Below are 23,036 nucleotides of genomic sequence, written 5' to 3' on the forward strand. Positions count from 1 at the left end.
CTTCTTCCAGTGTCCCTACCCCCATGAGTTCATTGATGTCTAATAAAAGATGGGCTTATGAACACTAATGAGAACCCTCTGCTCTGCTTGGCTGCGTATTTTCATGAAATTTATAGGAACACAGTAGCTTTGGGACCTCTTCCACCCCATCAACGATAGGTTAAATTACCCAGTGGGTTCAAAGCTCAGAGAAGGAACCCTTGACAGATTGACTGATAGATGGACCCAGACATGCACATACAAACAGCTTGACTGTACAAGTCTGACTTCCTTTGGCAAGAAGGAGCAGGGATTTTATTGGTCCTAGCCAATAGACTGGATAACTTACAGCAAATTGCTTCATATTGCCTTCTGAAGATGTTGCTTTAATATCAACTCAATGGCAAAACACTTTCTGAAATTTTAAGACATCACTTTAATATCTCCCTGGGCTGAGTGTCCTTGCTGAACTTGAGAAGCTATGATACCATCACTGGCAAAGGTGGTACAGCTGCAAACGTGTGGAAAACAAAGGTCTGGAAAAGAAGGAGAGCTTTTCAGAAGCATGTCCTTCATTTTAAAGGGCAAGATTGTGGCTTTGAGAAGCTGAAAAATTTCTCTGAAGCACGATTTTTGTTTGTGCTGCAGGGGTATTTACTGTTCTAAGACTTCCTGGCATTTGGGTGGTGTAGGTAGAACAGATTTACATAAAAGGGGGGAAAAAATTCAAACCTTCAAAGGAGATTTAAAAGGACAATATCTAAACTCACTCTCTGTTTGGGGGATTTTATTTGGTCAGAGCTGTTGCTGAGCCTTTTGTGACCAGATATTTGTACATGTTATGCTGCATGTTTGCACGGCTGCACGCAGGAGATAATATAACTGACAGGAGAGTGATGATTAATTCCTACAGCACAGAGGATGCAGGGAGGTCAGGAATGGGGCTACATCCTCCCCAGCATTATAGCACCACCTTTTCTTTTTTTTTTCCTGCAATGCCAGCAGCAAGGTGCTCCCCATCCACAGGAAGATGCACACGGGTAGGTGCTATGTTGCTGACAAGCTGGGCCCACAGGGAACTCCCCTGCAAACTCCCTGCCCTTATGCACTCCTATGCCCTCTGATTCACTTTCCAGCACATTTACAAGAGGCAGAAGACTCATGCAAACTGAGGCAAAGAACGAGGACAAAATGAATGAAGAAGACCAGATATAAGTAGGGCACTGAACAGGATTTAGAAGACATGAGTTCAGCTCCAAGCTGTGTAGTGATGTGCTGTTCCCAACCACATTAATCACGGTTCCTCAGTTTCCTTATTCATACACTGAGCAAGGTGAAGAAGCTGATTACATCTGAAGGAGGCTTTGAGAGTCACTGACAGAGATGCAGAAGTGCTAATATTATCTGCATCATCCAGAAGAGCGGCATCCATTTTAAATCCATCTTTCTGCCCTTCTTCACTATCTGGATAAAGATGAGTTGCTTTATGCTACTGCTACAGCAATGGGGGTGGGAAGGAACTGCAGTTTCACTTTGCATCCAACTCTCTTTTGGTCTAAGGTTAGCAGTGGGTGTGTTCACAACTGGTATAGTATTTAAGAAATGTCCATAGGAAGCAATGTCTAACTGTGGGAAGCTACAGGAAATGCAGGACAGAAAAAAAGAAAAGAAGAAATAATCCAACCAGTTGGAAGCATGCACACAGAGGGAGAAACCCTTCTGCAAAATTTCTATGCCAGTTTCCACTACCCTCAACTTATTCTTTTTAACACCAACTTGCCAAAATAAACTATAGTTTGCATTTTCAGTGGTTGCTTTTTTGGCTCTAACTTTTCCTATGCTCAATTTCAGCTCTAAATACATTTGCAGGAAGGGAAATGAATGTGTGCCCTTCCTGGTAGCAAATCCACTAACTGTCTCTGCACTTCATCAGGCTGTGAAAGGCAGACTTCACACTGTGAGAAACAGTCCAGGATAAATCAGCCCATTCACTCTCTTCATTCATCTTTTAATGTCTTTTGCATGTGTTCAGATTGTATCATGGTGTAGATAATGCTGAAAGTCTCTTCAAGATTCGCTTTTAATTATTGGCTGTTACAGTGCTCAGCTTTCAGTGAGGGAACATGATAGCTGTTGAAAATTCAAATAAGCAAACACCAAAATGATGGTGAGAGGATACCTAAGGCTCAGGTCCTCAGACTGTTCTAGAGGAACACTTCCATAGTGGTGTTGGTTCAAAACCTAGTCAGACTCCAGAAGTCTGATTCTGAGTGGGTTTTGAACCAAATCCTAAATAGTTTCATGAGTACATCCTGGTTTCAAAACTTGTCTTTGTACCTCTGTAGACTCAGGAATTTTCCCAGAGTAGAGACAAAACTTTACCTCCATTCGTGACCAGACTGCTTGCCTTGGTTGCAGAATGTCCTGCTGACAGAGAAAGCAGTTGCTTACATGTAGAAAACACTGTTGGGAGACTAGTTCATGCATCTAACTTGTCCTTTAATGTGTGGAAAAAGAGCCAGAAACAGTCACAAGAGAGAGTGCGCATCACAGCTTGTCAAGAAACTCTACCAAATATAAGCATTTATGACATGCTTCTGCAGGAGTAACTGATCATTTGGATTATGGATACCCAAATTGCAATTTTTCTAGGGTACCAACTGGTGAATGTGAGGGTTCCCTGGATTCCCATCTTTACTCTGAAGGCAAAACATATATGATCTTTTGGCTCTGCTGGTTCATGCAACCAAAATGGGTCCAACCAAAGGCCACGCATTTGTTTATGAGGTGGTCAAGAGCTACTTCCTGATATAAAACCAGCAGAAGTGTGTCCTGCACCACCACGACTTTCTCTTTTTAAAGGTGCAGGAGAGGACAGTTTTGTAGCAATCTGCTTGTCCCATGCCTAATGCGTGACAAAGCAGCCCACGGCATGCCCCTGAGGTGGGATCAGGAAGAGTCCTGCAACCATTTGTTGTTTTTCCTGCATTTAGTAGCAGGATCTTGAAAACAGCTGCTAGGAGTAATGGAAACCTTAGGGCTGGATTGGCTTCAGAACTTTCCTTTGAACACTTTGTAGGCAGGAGGACAAGTTTATCAAACAAGAATCGTGTCACGTATAGTATTCTACCCTGGCACTGCTAAATAACAATACTTGTGATAACTCTTTCCCATTCTGCTGACTGAAACAGCAGCAGCAGGTACCTATATGCCCACTAAAGTAATTCTTTCTCCTGTAGGCAAAGGGAAAGGTCTCACACAGCATACTGCCTTGCATGCTTAATCTTCACTGCACATTGAGCTACAGGGAGGTACAGATGTAAAAAGCAAGCAGTGACGTCCCAAAGGAGCCCAGAGATATGGCCAAGGTAACTCAGGCTGTTAGAGACAGAGCAGGCAGTTGAACAAAATGTTCAGGTTGAATCTTTAACTTCTTGGCTGTCCTTTCCTGCTGATAACAGAAGCGAGTGACAGAAGGAGCCCAGCAACATCTACCAGCTTAGTAACAATCATTACTATGCTGGGAGACCGGATGGATAATGCAGTCCCAGAGCATGGACGTGAACTAATGTCATCAGCATTGGTATAAATAGGGTGTCTGCATTTAATTAATAAATAATAGGCTGCAATGCTAATCTCCTTCTGCTAACTTTTTCTAAAGGTGCAATCTATTAATCACATGTCACTGCCAGCCTGGTCACTTCTTTTTTTAGATTCGAGACAGAATAAAAAAAAAAAAAAAAAACAAACTAGCCAGAAATAAATGGATCCTAAATACAGCAGGGCAATTGAATAGCACAGCCAGCATTATGATCCACTTCTGATTTCAATCCTTAGCTACAAGTTTTTCTCCCTAAGGACGGATATAATACTTTAAAGAGTGAGTGAAAGCTTGCGATGTTGTTAAAGGTCATCATGTTACTAGTGTCTGCAAAATGGAGGGTTTCTCTCTCCTGATTAGTTGCCCATGGAAATTCTGTCACTCCATGATGTCTGTGGACATGCAGTAACAACAATTTGCGTGGTCACTGGCTAAGGCAGATGAGATATTTCCATTGAGTTGGGGGCAGCATAACTTTCTGAAAAGCACTGGACATATCTCACCTCTTTGGCACATGGTCGGACTAGAAAGATAGAAACTGAAGAAGGAGAAACATTCGTGTTTGTATGCAAATGTGGCAAGAAGGAAATGACAGCACTGGGACCACGTAGGAGGAGTAATGCAGATTGCTTCCTCTGCATGGGAATATCTGCTTTCCAGGAGACTTCCCTTTTATTATTCTGAATGAACTCCATTGTCCATAGACATGAATATTTCCACTCATTCAGTTTTAGGAGAATTACCCTGTTGTGTCTTTTCAAGGGTCTCTTTAGAAAAATCTGGAAAATTTTACCCCAGGAAAAGATTACCCCTTGTTTTTTTGTGGGGGAAACTGGGGAAGGCATATGTATTTAGGTATTTGATGGAAAAATATATTCTAGTGTCTCTACTTGTTACATGTAATTGATCACCAAAATGTATCCTTACTAATTGAACTGATTTGAAAAACTATTAAAAGCTTTTTAGAAGGTTCATCTCTGCAATTCCAACCTGTTTGATATGAAAGTTGTACTGAAGGCTCAAAAGAGTAATTCTCTGGCTAAATTTCTTTATTCTTCAGTCGAATACAAGCCAGAAGTCTCAGCACAGACCATCTGGGTGAAATTTTACGGTCAGTTTATGCAAGAGGTTAAATGAGATCTAATGATTCCATCCAGATCTAAACCCTGTTCATTTCCCTTTTATCTAGACAGAAACACCAGATGAATGGCTACTGCTCCAGTGTTTTGGCCTTTCCTCTCAAAGTCCAAACTTCAAAAAGGGAACATTAGAGGCTCTAATAAAAATCCCATTGCCTGTAATAGCAGGGAAGAGTGTGGGATCACACACTGAGATCAAGGAGAGACAGGTAAATTCAGTTCATTGCAGACACTGGATTTGAATTTCTGTTGTGAGACATTATTTTTGACCTCCGTTTTGTTTTAAGTGGCCTTGGTCCCTTTGAAGGGCTCTCTCTAAAGATACAGTTGGTATTTAGGGACATCTATATCCTTGCTCCCTTGTTCCTACCATGATACCCACAGACCTGTGTCCTCTGTAGGGAGTGGCATGGTGACATAACAGGCTCCTTGTTATGTCCCTCAGATATCTGCTAAATCTCAGTTTTTTATTCCTAGCTGACTTGTACACCAAAGGCAGCTGTTTGGCCTTAGGTGTGATCATATTCACCAACCCTGGGGTGTGGGAGTGTAGGAGAATGGTTCTTGTCAAGAAAGAGGCCGTGATACTGGCTTAAACTCTTGTGTATGTCATTCAGGATGCCACTTGTTTGCACCAGAAGGTGTGTCACCCAAACAAGCCTTGCTTGAAGGCCATCCTACTGCTTTCTTGCCCCGGGCAGACTCTCTACAGCCTCTGACCTTCACATCCAGCTGTGCAACCCAACACAATGCTTTTTGTCAGATCTGGGAAGACACTATATGACGGCTCTGTATCCAGACACTGCCTCTGGTCATCTTTAGAGACTAATCTTTCAAGGAAAAGATGACCTCTGTCTGTTCTGTGTTGTACAGTGAACCTGGTGTGATGGTTCCTGGCTGCTCTTCCAGGCACTGCTGCAAGAAAGATAATAAATAATTAGATTTCTGATCTAGGGAGTGGAGAGACTGTGTTGGTTTAGCCCAATCTCTAAAGTCAATAAACACACACAATCTTCATTCCCCCTTGCCTGTGGTTCTGTGCCATTCTTCCACATCTCTTTTTCATTAGCTATTCACAACAATAATAATAGTCATAGTCATTTTGGGAAAAAAAAAGCCCCAACAAGAAAGCAACACATCCAATGTACCTTACATTGTGGCAATATAATTTCACGTTAATTGGCTGTCTGCTTGGAAGTGTTAGTATTTTGTGGTTTATAATCAATGGGTCTGGCCATTCATCAGTGACTCCAGAGATGGATAAAATAAAGATTTTTGGGAATTAATTACCATTCAAATGGCAGTTCATGGGCAGGAAGTATTTTACTATCATTCCAGGTTCCTTCATTCCAGGTTTGATGCTACATTCCCTAAGGCCAGTCCTAAGATATTTAAGTTACTTTTCCCTTATTTTTAACACTCTTCCAGTCCTGTCCATTGGGCAGCTAGTTTTATGAAACAAACCTCCCCTGGCATAGAATGTGTCCTCCTCACTTTCCACAAGCATTGGTAGGCAGCTTCTCCTATGGGAAAAAGATCAAGCTGATTCCACTGTAAAAATGTAAGGAATCAGCCCCACAAAGCTGGCTCCAACTATTTGGAAGAACATCATTATTTGGGGAGATTTTCAAAGGGAATATTTAGACACCCAAGGCCCATTGACTTTATGTGAGATTTGAGCAGTGAAACACATTTGACACTTTTGAACACCTCTATTTATCTAACCAAGTTATTTCTGTGGAACTAATGATTAGTGAACCTGAGCACCTAATAATCTTTAATGCATGTATCCTTGCAGCACCAATATTATTTTATAGAAGGAAACTGGAGTCAGAGCAAGATGTTCGGCCAATTTTACGTGTATATTCAGACAGTCAAAGGTAATAATAGTCACCAGATAGAAATGGAGTGAAAATAATAGCCTGATCCTAAGTAACCTCCTGAAGGTCGAGGAGAATATCTGTGGCAAGGCAAGAATTTAAGCCTCAGTCTTCCAAGCTGCAGTCTATTGCCCTGTGTAGAGCTTTCTCTTCCTCTGTGCAGGATCAGGCTGCAAGACTGTCCTTAAAATTGAAAAGAAAGGAAACAGTCCCTCACTAATTGAAGCCAACTGTTTATCCTCCCTGGGGGAAAATGTTTCAGTGCAGTGCTGCCTTGAAAATTACCTCTCTACAAATGATATTACAAGGGCCCATATTCATTTTCTATCACAGATTCCAAAGCAAGCTGGTTTTAAAGATAAAAATATTTTTTTAATTATGAAAAGACATTTTAAAGACACTGATGCTACACACTACTTTTAAGTTTTTGGGAGTTTTTTTGGTTCCCTTTCTGTCCTGAGAATGTGAGTGGTAGCAAACCAAAATACATAAATGAAAATGGAAATTGACTTTAAAGAGGAATTAAAACTGATCAGATTACCTCTATTGCTCAGGCTGATAGGGATGCAACCCCTCCTACTATTCCCCTGATATTGTGAAGGAAACACTTTAATGGAGAAAGATAACTTTTATTTTTAGGACAAACCCCCAACTTCTACAATCCATAGTTTTTATATAGCAATTTTTATTCATAGATCTTGCCTAGGGTTTCAGAAAAATCAAGTATCATCCTTCATATGATACAGATAGAAAACTGTAGCCTGAAAAGGTGAAAGTTGTGATTCATCTTACCTCTCTTTAGGTGTCTAAAAGTGAGATATCTAAATCTAAGTTAATTGCCATGGGTTCGTTCCTGATTCAGTAAAGAGAGAGAGAAGAGAAACTTGGAAGTACCATTTATCCCACCTGTCTTAGGACAGGATGAATCATAGTTTGGAAGCACCACTCTCTCTCCACTGTCCATAGGAGGAGACTAGATGACTTAGACTATATGCTTAATACTTTTGTGACAAAGGTAGAAAAAGTGAATTCTGCCTGAAATAACATTCTAAGAACAGTGGCGTAGTATCCCTATTTAAAATTTCTTCTGTCCCTAAATCTCAGGCTCCTAAGAGGTCCAGATTCTGGGTAAAAGCATTAAATACAGTTTACTCAGAGAGCTAAATTATTTACATAGAGTGATTTTCTGCCTCCCAAGCTGATTTCATGTACATACTGCAAAATATATATAGCAATTGGAAAATGCTGTGTATGTCACGAAGAAAAGTTTTCTTGACCTACAGTATTTCTGGAGTCTTGAAACTTCTTGCAAGCTGTGATACTCTAATCTGGGATCTCAGCAGGCAAGAGGCAAAACCCTCCTCACTGAAACTCGCACTCAAAGAGGGTTCAGTCTGCATCAAAACTGGGTTGAGCCAGTCAGTGTGCCAACAGCTGAGTGTACTGCCCATGGTGCAGACATTTCCTAGCTCCTGCTTTCCAGAAAGACCCTAAATTACTCTAGAGTCAAGGGTATTTGCAAGTCTACAATAAACAAGTGACAGTTGAGAAGAAGCAGGCACATATCACATATCAGAATAACAGAATGTTCTGAGTTGGAAGGGACCTAAAAGTCTAACTCTTAAGTGGATGGCCTATATGGGGATAAAACCCACAACCTTGGCATTATTAGCACCACCCTCCAATCAACTGATTTAATCCAAAAAGCCACCACTCACCATCTTTATGTGCTGAGCACTGGATTCAGTTTATACTATGGACAGCAGTATAACCATACCAGGTCTGAAAACAACAATCTTGTTTACCCAGATTCAGGATTTCAGAAGTGTTTAGGTACTTGACTGACATTGATCACACTTGGGGATATTTGGATAAACAAATGCACATTAATTACATGTCTATGCCAGATTCATGCCACTCTAAGTTCCCAGAAAGATCTGAAATTCAGACCTAGGGTAATGGTGGCAGGCAGGAAAAAAGCTCTGGCTACCTTCTTAGGTTTTTTGTTGCTAACTATAAAACACGCCTCTTTAAAATAACGGAAAAGAACCCATATGACAGGAGTTAGGACAACACAAGCCCCTCATATCTAACGTGTTGGTGACTGCATAGGGGTTGTTAGAACAGCACTTCTCCAAGAGCTGGATTTGGACTCAGTGTAAAAACATTTTGATTCTTTGTGAATGTCAGACCAAATACTCAAGGAAGAAGCTTGGAAAATTTCAACAAGCAAATGAAATCTCTAAGGTATGAGCATCAGTCACCCTCACTTTATTCAACATGGGCAGAAAAATGGCCCATACATTTATTTTCCCCCAAATGTTTCTTCTAAAGAACAGCAAAACAGGCCTTACTTATTTTAAAGAAATGTCTGTGTAACCGTAACTAGAAATTCATCAGTGGAAAAAAATACATAATAAATGACTTGTTATTTCGACTCTTTTGTGAGACAGGTCATTAGAAACTTCATTTGTCTACACAGATTGCACTTATTCAGCTGTATTCTAATAAAATGCATATTGCTTCCAATAAAGGGAATGCATTTGCTATTGATGTGCTATAAACTACTATACAGAGAGGTGTTATTATATTCCTGTGTAATAACAAGCCAATTACAGTGATCAGCAAAACCTTTACAATAAAGTCAATGCACGAGGAGTGATTATCATAATGCATTCTAACTGTTCAGTGCCATAAATGCTTTGCAATTAATTGTGGAGCGTATATATAAATGTATTATTAATGCCGTATAAAACCCCATTGACAAGCAACCTTTACATTAAGAAAAAGATACTGGGATTGTTATGTGTCCCCAAGTTCACCTAGGAGGCTGAACTGCATTTACAAAGGTAGGATTTTTTATAGGATTATATTTTTTATTTCCTCCACTCTTCTCCTCCCACTGCTTCTCCCATTTTTTCCCTGTAATGGAAGAAAGCTCCAAATATCACTCTGCAGTATGAGGACCCTCCATCACCCACTGCAGCTGATTTTTGGCCCTGTACACATCCTCCTGTGTACAGCTACAGGCTTTCATTGGTGCCTTAACCCTTTGACACTGACAGCCTGTGCATGAATGCCAAAGGAGCTATCTACAAGAAATAAGCAAAAAAAAGCATATCACAGCCTAAGCAGACAATAAAGGAAGGGTGTGAAGGAGAATGCAATCAAAGCTACATAATTCATCAAAGGTAGCAAGAAACAGAACCAATATCAAAACCTCGAGGAGATAAGCTCCCCAGCCTCTCTCTCCTCCTTGTCAGTACATTGTTAGGTTACAGATGCTTTATGAAAAATGTGCAATGTGGCTTTTGGTTTTTGGTTTTTTTTTCCCTTTTATTCTCCTAATACTTGATTTTAAAAGGTTGTCCTTAGGACATGTGCTAGAACACAATGTCCTGTGGATCTTTTCCATTTTCTATTGATGGGCACACTTCCATCGATTTCAATCACCATGGGAAGGGCAGACGTGAACAAAAGTTTGATGTCCCTTATATTCTTTCAGCATTTGACTATGGAATGGAGCACATCAGCCTTCAGCAGAGTCATCAAATATAAAACACTACACATGAAGATCTGCTGAAGCCCTTTTTCTCACCCAGAATTAAGTTTTACCAGAGAGTGGAGAGCATGAATGGGGTCATCCAGGGCCACTTTGATTTAACTGATCCATTTGCATGCTGGTACATTCTCTCTGCTTGAAAATACAGCTTTCTGACAACAGAGGACAACAGAATGTCAGCTGTCAGGAGGGTCACATAGTGCTGAAAGTCCACAATAAACCAAGAGATTTTGAATTCCCATTGATTGTAATCAGTCCTACAACCAGCTACAGCTAGAAAGACAAGATTTCCCTGACTACTAAAATGCTGTTTCTAGATCAGGTTTATCTTAGGGCTGAAGGAAAAACATTACAAATTTGAAGAGATGTTCAGACCTGAAAAAAAATCCAATGGACAGGTTCCCAGACTGGTGCTCAAGATTGTGAAATATCTTAAGTGACTCTCGTGGTCCTGGGCCCTGCTCTTTCCCTAACCCTTGACAAGACAGGCAAACAGGCTTCAAGGCATTGACATCTCTCCCAGTACTGCAGCATCTCCTACAGCCATTCCTCAGGAACATCTGACAATGATACCAAGGTTTGTTGCTGGTCCTGACACTTCCCCAGCCTCAGAGGCAAGCAAGATGCCTCCCACTTTAATATTAAGATCTTTGCCTAAGTTCTTGCTTTTTCCTTTTCTTTTTTTTCCCTGTTGATTCATGAGCTCATCTCCACTCCTGATAGACTTTTTAACAGAGTATTAGTTTATTTTTAACCAGTCATTTCTTCTCTTTACCCTCCACACAGATATACTGCAATTCAGCACCAGTGGGTAATATTTGATATATAATTAATAGAGAAAAAATATTTAGATTTGGATGTGGGAGTATTTTTTTTTAAATGCCTCCTGAAAGAAAAGTCAAAACCAGCTGATCAGGTTTGGGACAAATCTCTGGAAGAGGAGATGTATGAGACTTAGGAAGAGGATTTGACATGGAGCTGGAAATCTCCTTTCAAACTGCAAGAGTTGGCAAGAGTTGACAAGAGTTGACAAGAGGGCAGAGAGATGCTCTTAACACTGTTGTGAACACTGAGGGAAAGAAAGGGGAAAGTGATACCCTGGGTGTGGAAAATTATTTTTCTTGAGTCCAGATTTCATGCAGTTTGGAAATGTTGCTGTACAACTAGTAGTCTGCATCTCCAGTGAAACATTTTCAGCAAAGACTGGGATTCGTGTGTGGTGTGACCTTTGCAAGTCCTTGTCTGTGCCGTTCTCTACCTGAGCTATAAAAGATCAATGTGGGCCATACTGCACTCATTGTGAGGTTGAAAGAGTTAATGGAAATGTGTTCATTGAGATCTTTCCCTCAGCTCTGAGAAGGGAGGATGTTATCTTCTTCCCTAAATATCTGGGCAGAGCCACCTGCTTACTCCTGCTGAATGGGTGTGTAGAACATAAAAGAAAAAAACCGTGAGGAGTTGAAGAAAAAGCTGTGGCAGGCCACATAAAGGCAGGTTGTATGGATTACCACCTTGGAAGAGGACATTCCCTCAGCCTGCTCTCCAACCTCTTGGGTGGGAAGTCTTTTAAGGCAAGAGATTGGAAACAGCTAGTAAAGTGTCTTCCAAAGAGCTTGATGTTACAGGCAACAGATGCAGGTCAGAAATAAGGAAGAGATGAGAGCTGCAAAGGTACAACTCTGACACATGCATAGCCCCAGACTTCAGGACTTCTTGCACACAGGCACAGTCAAACCTTCAGCAGGGCAGAAGAGAAGATGCTGAGCTCTGTCAAGATTGCCCTCTTCTTTCTTATCCTTAAATTTCTTCAAACTTCTCTGGTCTAAAGGTCTGAGCAACTAACCTACCCTTTACAAAGGGCTCCAAGGAGGAAGGAAATCATTCCATGTGGCATTGTTATACTAGTGTGAAACCAAACTTAGATGAAGATAACAAGTCTTGCTTGCCTGCAGCACCTAAATAGACCTAGATCTGGCTCGTACCTGGATGGAAAGCTTCCTGAGAGGTTTTGGCCATCTGCACAACCTGTGTAATTCTGATCAGTTAAGTGGAAAACAACTAAATAACAAATAGTTACTGGGACCTTGGACAGATTACCCTGCCATCTGCAGCAGAGAGCTAGCAGGTTAGAAATTACCTGGATTAAGTAAGAATCAGACCCAGGCTTTTGTCCCAAATGAAAATGGGGCTTAGAATATGTGGAGAGGCCATTCTGACCCTATCATCATTACTAAGCCAATGGAAGGGTATAAAAAGAAGCAGATCATTGTGCATGAGCAAGGCACACTGTTTTGCTATTAACTGTAATTCAGTTCTTGAACATTTTGCTCTGAATCTGGAATAAACCATGACCAAACAGATAGTTTCAGACTCTGCACATCAAATAACAGGCAGAAAAATGCTGTAAGTTAGTTGAAATATGAAGTCCAAGCCTTCCATCTGCCAAAAAAGCAGAAAATGGCACAGCACATGCCACCCTCAGACAGGCACAAAAAGATAATGTGCTTGAAAGCACAGACAGAAACTTTAGCAGATTTCTTGCTTGCAGAAAACACTGCAATACAATGCACCACAGCCTCTCCTGTAAACCTCTTTGCACCCTCTCTTCAGGACACTGCACCCTTTCAACTCTAAACCACCTTCTACTTTTCCTTTCTTTAGTCTGGGAGCCTTCTGTTTCTCTTCCATAAAATGCTGGAGGACCCCAAAACCACCGTGAAACACTTTTTGGTAGTGACATTTACACTGAGCTGGGGTAGCACACCGTGTACGTCTTTGCATGTGTTCCTTCACGGACCTTCCCCTGTCCTTTGAGAGGAATGTGGGAGTAGTGGAGCATCTAAGCATCACTAACGGACTGCAACTGGAGCAGCAGGAGAGTCCTTTCCTTTTAAAAAATATTACTGCCTGTACAATGTAGTGGGACCTCGGGGCTGCGTTTATCATAGGTTAACCCTGCCAGCTGCAGTGAGAGTTGCCTAGTGAGAGCTGGAGATATTGTGGATGAAATAAGAAATGGCTCCAAACTTTTGCCCCAAACCACAAAACAGATTTGAAATCTTCCTCCAAGTTTGAGAAACTTTAAGTGATGGATATCTATAGGATATTTTTAGAGCTTAATATCAGACCAGGAACCAAGGAAAATCACCTCCACCAAGATGAAAATAATAGCAAATTCTAACAGTTTAATTGGGATTTTTTATGTTCAAAATTTTGATGTGGAGTTATAACTTACCTCCCTAAAAATATATTGGACTAACTAATCTCTGGCAAAGTAATTTCCATATAGTCAAGGTAAAACCTGGCCAAAACAAAACCAGTTTAAGAGTTTTTAAGAAATTCTTTATAGAGCTGGACTTACTCTGGTTTTTCAGAACCAAACACTGACTTGTTCCCTTTCTATCATATTCTATCCCATTAGTGTTAAAGTCTCTATAAAATCCCAAAGGACTCTGACCTTCTGATCAGGTATTTGAAGCTTCATGAAGCATTTTGTAGAAGGAGTACTCCTATAGAACATTTTGTACCTTGACTATACGCATACATGCAACAAACAGGCAGGAATGTAAAATGCAAAATTTTTCGATTAATTTAGACTATTTCCCTAGAGAAATATGTCGAGGACACATTCATTTCTATTTCCCATGAGATTAGGCAAATGTAAATAATGCCAGTTTTTGCTGAAAAGGTTTTCATGCTTTGTCTTGCACCTAGTCCAATATGGAGATTAACAAACAAAATAATAAACCCAGCAAAACTAATAAGGGGCACTCAGCATATCCATTTTGATGGGTTGAGTGTAATTTGTGCCAAACAATATATTGAACACTTTCCCAAACTTAGATGGTCTAATTCTTGTTCATGCACACTAAATGTTAACACCCACTTTCAGTTCAAGTGAGAATTAGGACACAGGGAGGGTTAAAGACCAAAAAAATTCAGTCCAGAACAACTGGAAAAGCTGAGCTGAATCTGGTTGAGGGGGAGAATAAATTTGTGACTCTCATCACCTTTCAGTTGTGGAAGAAGCTGCTGGAAGATTCAAAGATTCACGTTTTAGCAAAATGCAAGTATTTGTCCCTAAAGAAAACACAGTCTCCCCTCCTCAAGAATACTGCTCATCTTTTTCAGTCACAACCTCCTTGCAAACTGCAGTTTCAGAGAGCCCTGCATTTTTTCATTAACACTGTGGCCTAGCACCAGAATTCCCCATGATCCAGGATGTGTATTCAGAGTGTGGACTTTGGTAGGCCAAAGACTTGTGCTGTGTGGAAGAGCTGCCTCATCTTCCAAGCCCTCCTCCTCCCCCATGTCCCATCCCAGTATATGGACAGGGTATAATAAGCTACAACTTAAGTTTCTTTGTTGTTGAAGTTGACCTTTATCTTGCAGCCCTAATGAAGTCTTTAGATGTCCTCCTAAGGTACATGGCCTCCTTTTTAGCATTCTGTTTGTTGTGCCTGCTCTAGCTGGTGGGCTCTTGAAGAACGTAACTTTTCATACAATGCCTCCCTTGGGTGCCAATTGTTCTTTTCTCCCATGGTTGCCCTTGAGTCATGCCGTCCTGCAACATCACCAGCCCAGAAGCAGCTCGTCAGTGGGGAATTAGGACAACGTGTCTTTCACACCAAGGATGAGCGCACCCGCTTGGCCTCTGCATTATGATCAGCACTGACAGAAGAAATATGGGAGCAGACTGGATGGGAAAAGATGAGGTTTGTGCGAGATGGGGAGATAATTAGCTAAAATACAATGGGGAGGGGGCCACTGGTGTGACGGATAATATGGAATCAAACTGCCACTGGAGCCCTTTGCAGTTCAAACCACCGCTCCTGAAAGCAGCTGCTCTTAGCAAAGGAGTTTGAAAATCCTTCCCAGAAAGCCAGGCATGTGTTCTCTATTACTGATTTGCATTAAAAAAAAAAAAAAATAAGAATGATTGGGAGCTACATACCCTGTAGGCGCACTAAGCAAATTGGCCAGCCTAATTATTATTTTTTGGTATGTCTAATTAAATAGACAAAAGGCCCTCCCTTCACTCTCGCTGTCGGCACGAACTCCACTGGAATGTGCATAATGTCCCCTCATTTGCCCAGGCAGCTGAGCCTTTCTGTTTTCCCCTAGGAGATCGGCATTGACAACTGCCCATGGCTTACCCAATCCTACTCAGACACGGAGCCAGATCATCAGACAGGGAGGGAAAGGGGAGGAAATTGACCTGGTTCTGTTAAAAAACACCGGACAATACTGTAGGATGTGACATGCCTTTGTTGCAAGTCAGGAGTGTGCCCTGGCCCTTGATAGCAGAATTTGCCAGATCCCATCAGAAAATTTCTGCCCAGTATTAACCAAATTCCCCCAAATTTTCTTTTTCGAGGCTCTGAAAGTGCAATATTTATCCCTGAGATTTCTGGTGTTTTTCCAGCACTCAGCTCTCCTGTTCTGCAGTTACAGGGTACCACAGCCATTCCTTACAGAGCCTCTCTCAACCTGTGGTTTCAGCGCCCCATAACACCAACTCTTTAACTACAAGCTATGTACAAAGTCTTCCAATGACTTGAGTCACTAGAGAGTTTCAGCCTCATACTGATGCAGCCATAGTCCCTGAAACCCACAGCTTTCAAGTGAAAGGAGAACATGGTGCCTTTTGTCTGTGAGGCATTTTTCTCCTTTTAAGTAGTTGGTGCTGGAGATTTCCACTAATGCCAATACAAATGAAGAGTTTATATTTATGTTGGAAATTGAAGAGTTTTCAGACATCTAAGAGCCACATCATTACTAAATGACAAAATCTACTCCCACATTTATCTGATACATAAGTACTAGAGGTTTTTACTGAAAAGATGAGGAAAAAACTCTCTATTCTTTTCCCAGAGAGATAGGGATAGAGAGGAAGAGAACATGTCATTATATATATGTGTGTGTATATATATAAATGCACAGATACAAGAAAAAAAATAGCAGGATGGTAATTTATCCAGCATAACAGACCATCTCACACTCTCTCAGTGAGCTGTGTGTTTGATCTGACAAACAGGCTCCTATTAGAAGAGTACGGTGAAGTATCACCACATCAGTTCAGGTAAAAAACCTTTTAAAGGAAACACCTCATCACTGGTGATTTATTGAACAATCACTTAACAAAGCCTTCCAAATCCACTGTGTGGAATGGAAAAGCAAAAGACCAGCTCCTGATTTCAGCTACACCTGTGCAAATCCTGAATATCTCCCCAGGTCTGAGAGAAGTCTTCAGTTTCCCCAACAGGTTTATCCAGATAAGCTGATACAGGTGCAGAAAACTGCCAGCTCAGAATTTGCTTTTTCCAAAAGCAGAGTTGCTTCAGTGCAAGCAGAAACAACTTGGTTAGAGAAACCATAAAATATTTGCTTTATCCTAACCAAATTAAACACCTCTACAGCTCAGCCTGACATAGGTCTGAAAAAACCCCCATTGCAGTCCACTGCTGTTAAACTTTGTTAAGTCAGTGCCTGATGCTTCACTTCTTAACGAGGCAGTTATTTGTTTCTCAGGCAATCGCTGGCACCTGCCTGCCTTTTAAAATCAAATAATAATTGAATATGAGGAAAGTGAGATGAAGTAAAGGAGATTTAATAAAGAAAATCTTTGCTGCGGAGGGAATTTCTTTGGCAGTGATTACGTTACTAATTGATCAGCACATTGCCTGAGAGAAGCAAGAGACAACAATTATATTTAGCACTGTGGCTGAAAGCAATGCAGTCAACTACCTCCTCGGCTTTCGCTGTCCGCTGGCTTCACCTGGATCGGTCTGTTCATCTGTAAGGAAGAACAAAGACAAGTAATTAATGGGGGAGTCAGACATTCATATACAGAGGTTTGCTTTGCTTCTTTACTGCGTATCATAATTAGCACCAGATTTTACTCCACAAGGGGGGAAAAAAGCAATTAGTAAACAAAGAACTAACCATGGAGTGCAGGCTGCTGCTTGGTCTGAGGTAAATAAATCAGTGTCACTCCTCTTACCTGACAGTGGCTTTGTTGAATCACATTGGGAGAGGGATCTGACTCATGCCACACAGGTCATGAAATTTTAAACATAACTTCTAAAATTTCTAATAGTTTCCTTCGGAAACACTGGTGCATGAGAGCAAAAATGCTTTGTCAGAACATCAGGATTGCTGAAACTTAAATTGTAAAAATTTCTTGAGATTGGCGTGATGAAAAGGAGGTAGCAAAGCTAATTCCACTTCTACTGCTAGCTCAGTAGGATAGCCATGTGTAACATAGCAGCCTCCATTTCAAACCTGGGGAGAGGGATTTGGATCTAATTTGTCCACATGCTTCAGGAGTATTGGATACTGAGAATTTCCTGGGAGTAGAGGACCGGATGTTCCTTCTGTTCCTTTTTCAAATATCTTTTTCCTTTCTCACAATATAAGTAAGGATAAAAACCTTGCTGCTGTGCTGTGAATTGGTTTTCTGTTATTCGAATTATCCCTCCCTCACTCAACAAAATCATTGGGGACCATCATTGTCCCCAGAGCTGCTCACTCCCAGGAGAGAGGGCAACAGATGCTCACAATGTTCTTCACTGGCAGTGCCTAACGTGATGTGGGTGTCTGAAGAACAGGGATGAGGATATTCCCCTCCTGTCAATAGCCAGAGAGGCAGATTTGATCAGAAGCAAGGACTTGATCTGAAAGCACTTCCCTGCCTCATACTCCTTGTCACATAAAGAAATCAATACACTGTGCAGATGGACTACTCAAAATATCTTTCTATGTGTGACCACCTCTGAGCAGAATGAAAATAACTTTTTGATTTGTCAACCAACAAAGAAAGTACAAGTTCAAACAAGCATCACAAGGAGCAGGAGGTCAGGAGGCAATAGGAATCTCCCAACATATGTCTTTGCAATAAAGTCAGACCACAAATTGGCTGATGAATGTCACAGGATGCCTTCAGGGAATACTATCCATCCCTTATTTGTAGCTAATCTCAGTTGGGCAGCAAGGCCATTAGTTTTATTTTTCTTTTTTTTTCCTAATTTCTCCCCCCCTTTTTTTTTTTTTGAAAGTGGTTCATAATAACTTAGATTTATTCTAATTGCTCTGCACACATATTTAGTAATAACAAGTTATCAAGCTGGCTGACAAGAAGGTTAAGATGATGAAGAGCCTAGCAGATCATGCTGTATTGTTGTCTCTAGAGGAAAATGTATTTATCCATAAACTGACTGCAGTTAGACTTACACTCTGGAAGAGAAGGATCAATGGCTACAGATGCTATTTCTGCTCTCCTCTATGCCTGTATCATCCAAAAAAATCCAGACACCTGAAGTGCTAAAACCAACAAAGAACCTAGGTAAACCTTGTATCAGCCCTTGCTTCTGCCACTGCAAAGACCTGGTCCTCAAATTCTACAAGATATTAGCAGGGCAGAACTGTATATGAAGCAGCAGCAGGACAGACATCCTGCCACAGGGCTCCCACATGAGAGCAGCTAGCTGTTACACACATTCAAAGATCTGACATCACACAGGTGAGGAGAGTAACTTATGTCATATAACTCCAAATGTATAGAAAGTGTAACTTCGAGCCACTCTTAAGCTTGGTGTTTCCGATGAAAACACGTTCTTTTGCAGTGCCTGTTCCTTTCTACTGATCATGAGGGTCGTCTATGCATTTAGACTTAGGTGAGATGAACCCCATCTTGCTTCTCATGTGCAGGACAATGAAACCAAATTACCCAGTTACTTCCCTCAGCTGCTCAATCGCTGTGACTGTGTTTGCAGCAGGTTGGTGTTGGCACCAGCCATGTACCAGTGTCTGACTTGAGACCTGGTTACTTTTAACACTTGCACTCTTGTGACATATTATGCATTCCTAATGTGGACCCTATGGCTGATCTAACTCCTATGGTCAGAGGAGGGTGGTCAGAGGTGCCTGGTGCTCATTACACAACAGCCAGAACCTGCATCCTAAGCAGTAGGTAAGAGAGAAAATCACAGTAGCTAGGAATTTATAGGAGGTGTGCCGAATACAGCCTTGAGAGGCAAAGTCTGGAGTCCAAAAGGACACAGCCTTGAGGTGCAGAATATCCCATATATCTACCAACACAGGCACTGATCTGAAGCATGCTAAAATGAAAAATGAAAATTTCCGCTGAACTCAAGGAACTTTTGGGTCCAGACTTTAGAAAAACTAGACAGAGCTCTTCCTTCTTTTTGAGCTGGATGAAGTCAGTTTGCACAAGGCAGAGGACATTATCAGACCCTTTGGCAAAAGTCAAAGGAGACAAATATTTGTTTGGGCTTCGGTTGTTTTTTTTTTTGTTTTGTTTTGTTTTGATTTGTTTTGGTTTTATTTGGTTTGGTTTGAGGTTTTTTTTTTTTGAGATTGAGGAGTGAGAAAAAGAAGTCAATGCCTAAAAAAAAGAGTGAGGGAATGAGCATCCAACAGAGGAAGAAAAAACTGGGGAAATTAATAAGTAAAAGGCTAGTATAATTTAATGTACACTATGATTTATACACTTGACAATTTCTTTATAGACCAAAGAGAAAGTGCTGCCTGAACGGAGCCCATAATACAAATAGAGATCATCTTGACATGAAAGACACCAATTATAGGGAGAAACGCTGAGAGGAAAATAATTAAGTTTTCTTTCTCTGTCTATGGATTTTTTTTTTTTTTTTACACAGACACTCTGGGAGCAAGGACCTGTCATGGGGACCAGAAGAAGGCTAAGTGGAGAACTTAAATGGGAGAACAATGTAGCTTCCCCAGTCTGGGGAAATACCTTCTTGGGGAGAAGGGAATTCAGAGATTCAAATTCCCTGTTTATTCTTTATCTGGAAATTACCATCAAGTTAAGTGGAATGAAACCAAAGTTTATACTCCAAAATGCATCCTTCTGAAAAGTGTTTGGGGAAATGCTGATGTGGACATCTTTAATATCTGTCCTGTCTTGGTGGACCTGTGGTGGAGAGTGTGACAGGAGAAAGAGTATTTGCCAGATAGCAAATCTGATTAACGCCATCAGGAAATCCACCTGGGATCATCAGAACTACAAGTGTGGCTGCAAGGTGCTATTGAACCCTATCACTAGAAGGCTTCAAAAGGGATTTGGCAACATGGGAAAAGACCTAGGCATGCTGACCCAGCATTTGAATAGACAGATGGAGTGAGTGTACTATTAGGCTTTCCTCTAGGATGTGCTACACTCCTGCCCATTCAGTGGTCCTTTCTTCTGCCCATGAATGCTGTTTGTGCTCTCCTTTGAAATAAGATCATGCTTCCTTGTTCTATGTTATCCCTGTTGAGGTGCCACTGGGAAAGCAGTAAACTGTTTTACCATTAGTTAGTCCCAAAAGTGTTTATCTCCTCTTTAGCTTCTCTACCATCCTTTCGGTCCTGACTAAAATTTTTTATTCTCTGCATAATGTGAAGATGTCTGACTTTATGGTACCAGAGTGCTCTATAGTTTTAAAACCATTATAAATCAGGAAAATGTTTATCCTCATTCATGACTCAGAGTCCCATTTGGCCAAAAAATTTACTTTGAAGTGCATCACTCAGCAGCAATTTTGTAGCAAAGATATGCTGAGGACCACTGAGGCACAAAGATTTATGCAAGAGCCAAGTAATTGAATTTGGATTTCTGGATACATATATAAGCACAGTTTTCAAAGAGGTGGCAAGGGAGTGGGACACCAGGGTTTTATTCACATCTTTGTCCCAGTGTGGAGTCAGGAAAAGCCTGTGGCTCAGGTTGCCCATCTGTACTGGGAAGAAGTACCACTGCAGCTGTGAATAGGCCTATTTCAGTAAGAGAGGTTGTGTGTCCTTTTCTTACAAATGCCATAAATATTTATGTTGATGATAGAGTTAGAACTTTATGTGCATCACACTTCTCATTTTCCTGTGATTCTTTGCATGTTCTTCTCTGCTGAATACCACCTTTACTATCACTGTTGCACAACTTAGTCAAGGTGATCGTACTTGTTACGTTTCATATCCTTCATTTTGGGCTGTCCTTCCCTTTTTTTGCCTAAAACCAACGCATCCAAATTATGCCAGATGTCACCATCTCACACCAAATTGCCACTGCCCCACCTACCCCCACCCCAATTCTCCCAGCAAGTAGAAACACAACATCATTTTTCATGTCCAATTACAGCCATGGTGGTGCCACCGTTAAAAGACAGTGCAGGTACCCCTGTCAAAAAGGGTTTGAGTTACAAGAAGCGATGAATTATAGCAAGCCCTTTTTCAATTCTCCACAGAAATGAAATGTCAGAGCTTGCTGCTGTATTTTTCTCAGCACCATCAGCTACAGGCCACTGCAGGAATTAGACAGGGGACAGACGCTTTTCTGCATCATGATTTTTCTTTTCCTAAGGCTGTCGTTTTTTCCCCCCACCAACCCTTTTCTGCTCCCTCTGGCTTTGATATTAATTTAGAGCAGGTAGAAGGATCACCTGGGAAAGAAGAGTAGGAAGCAGAGACAGCTGATTTCTCACTGTCTCCATCTTTCTTCCTCTCACTGTTCCTACTACCCTTTTCCTTCTTGCCTCGCCACTTTTTCATTGATCATCAATACACCTTGTGCTTCTAAGTAGATCTAAAACTCTACTTGAGAATGGAAAAATACAGAGATAAAAAAAAAGAAGGCATGGAAAAAACCCCCCATGAATATGGCGATTATCCTGAATAGTTTAAAATGTGCTCTGAGACAGGAAGAAAAAGGGAAAAGATGAGGAGATTACTGAAGATGAATTAAATGCCACTAATAGTTAGGAATATCATGACCAAGCAGAAGAGAACAGTGTTGGAGATAATCTGCTGGTTGTGCTTAAGGATGACGTCACTTCAGGAGACAAAAGGTTATTCTGGAGCTTGTATGTTCTGTACGACTCTTGAAGATCATCCTGGTGATCATCTAAATAAAAATAATACTCTTTCCTCCCTCCGTAGAGATCTTAAAAAAATTGAATACTCCTGGAGGACGTACTGGGGGCTTTGGTTTGTATCAAAAACCATGCTGCACGTGTTTCTGGAAGTTCCCAAAGAGTGTAAAAAAGTAGAGGTGCTAACGTCTGGCAAGGTCTGTTTCCAGCTCTACTCTGGCTTTCTGGATAATTTTGGACACATCATTACATTTGCCTCTTTCTCAGCTTTTTCTTCTATATAATAAAGATGAAGATATCATAATGTACTATGAAGGTGGCCAATGAAAAAAAGTATCTAAATTCTGGTGTTAAACAAACAAACAAACAAACAAACACCCAGTCATTTCTATGCCTAAATTATGTGGACAGATACAATGGCAAATAACGAACTCTTCTTGTGCACTGATGTTCTGTTGTGTTTGGTACTGTTCAGGCATCAGCCCCCTAAATCAATGATGAAACACAGCTGTGACATAATCATGAAGGATGTGAGCTGGGAGGTCTCAGCAAATGCTTATTGGGCACTCCTGCATCTCTGTAGTTGCTGGTTAGCCTCATGGAAAAAAAAATCCCATCCCAGAACAACTTCCTCCCTAAAAATAATATGCAGTTCTTGATGATCTCATGACATAGCTCAGATGTTAATTGGAGGTAGGAATATTTTAATAACTGCTATGAAATTTTCAGAAAATAGTTTTTTTTTTTGTTTAAAATCTCTTCCCAAAACACTAAGAGGAATTTCATTTTACCACTTCTGCCAACTGAATCTGCCATGAGTCTTTTTTTGAATCTGCCATGTGCACAATAGTAATTTCTCTGAATTCAATACAGCTATTCATGTGAGCAAAGGTATTGGCAGGAATGTGTTTGTAGGAGTGGGTCATAATTTTTAAAGCATTGAACAAAATCTGCCCTGATAGAGGGCCCTAAGGAAATGCAAAGTAT

General features: G+C 40.9%; 1 protein-coding gene across 16 annotated transcripts in view; it reads right to left on the reverse strand.

Annotated features, from left to right (window-relative positions):
• Window positions 1–23,036, reverse strand: part of CELF4 (CUGBP Elav-like family member 4) — a 700,257-nt gene that overhangs the window by 288,761 nt on the left and 388,460 nt on the right. For all 16 annotated transcript variants that reach the window (XR_004237446.1, XR_004237445.1, XM_032095920.1 and 13 more), the window contains exon 3: window positions 16,909–16,957. Coding sequence is in view for 14 of the 16 variants with exons in the window: in XM_032095920.1 (XP_031951811.1) it covers window positions 16,909–16,957 (49 nt within the window). In the remaining 2 variants the exon portion in view is untranslated. The remainder of the gene's footprint in view (window positions 1–16,908; window positions 16,958–23,036) is intronic.

The sequence above is a fragment of the Corvus moneduloides genome, chromosome Z (assembly GCF_009650955.1).
Source record: "Corvus moneduloides isolate bCorMon1 chromosome Z, bCorMon1.pri, whole genome shotgun sequence".
Taxonomy (NCBI): domain Eukaryota; kingdom Metazoa; phylum Chordata; class Aves; order Passeriformes; family Corvidae; genus Corvus; species Corvus moneduloides.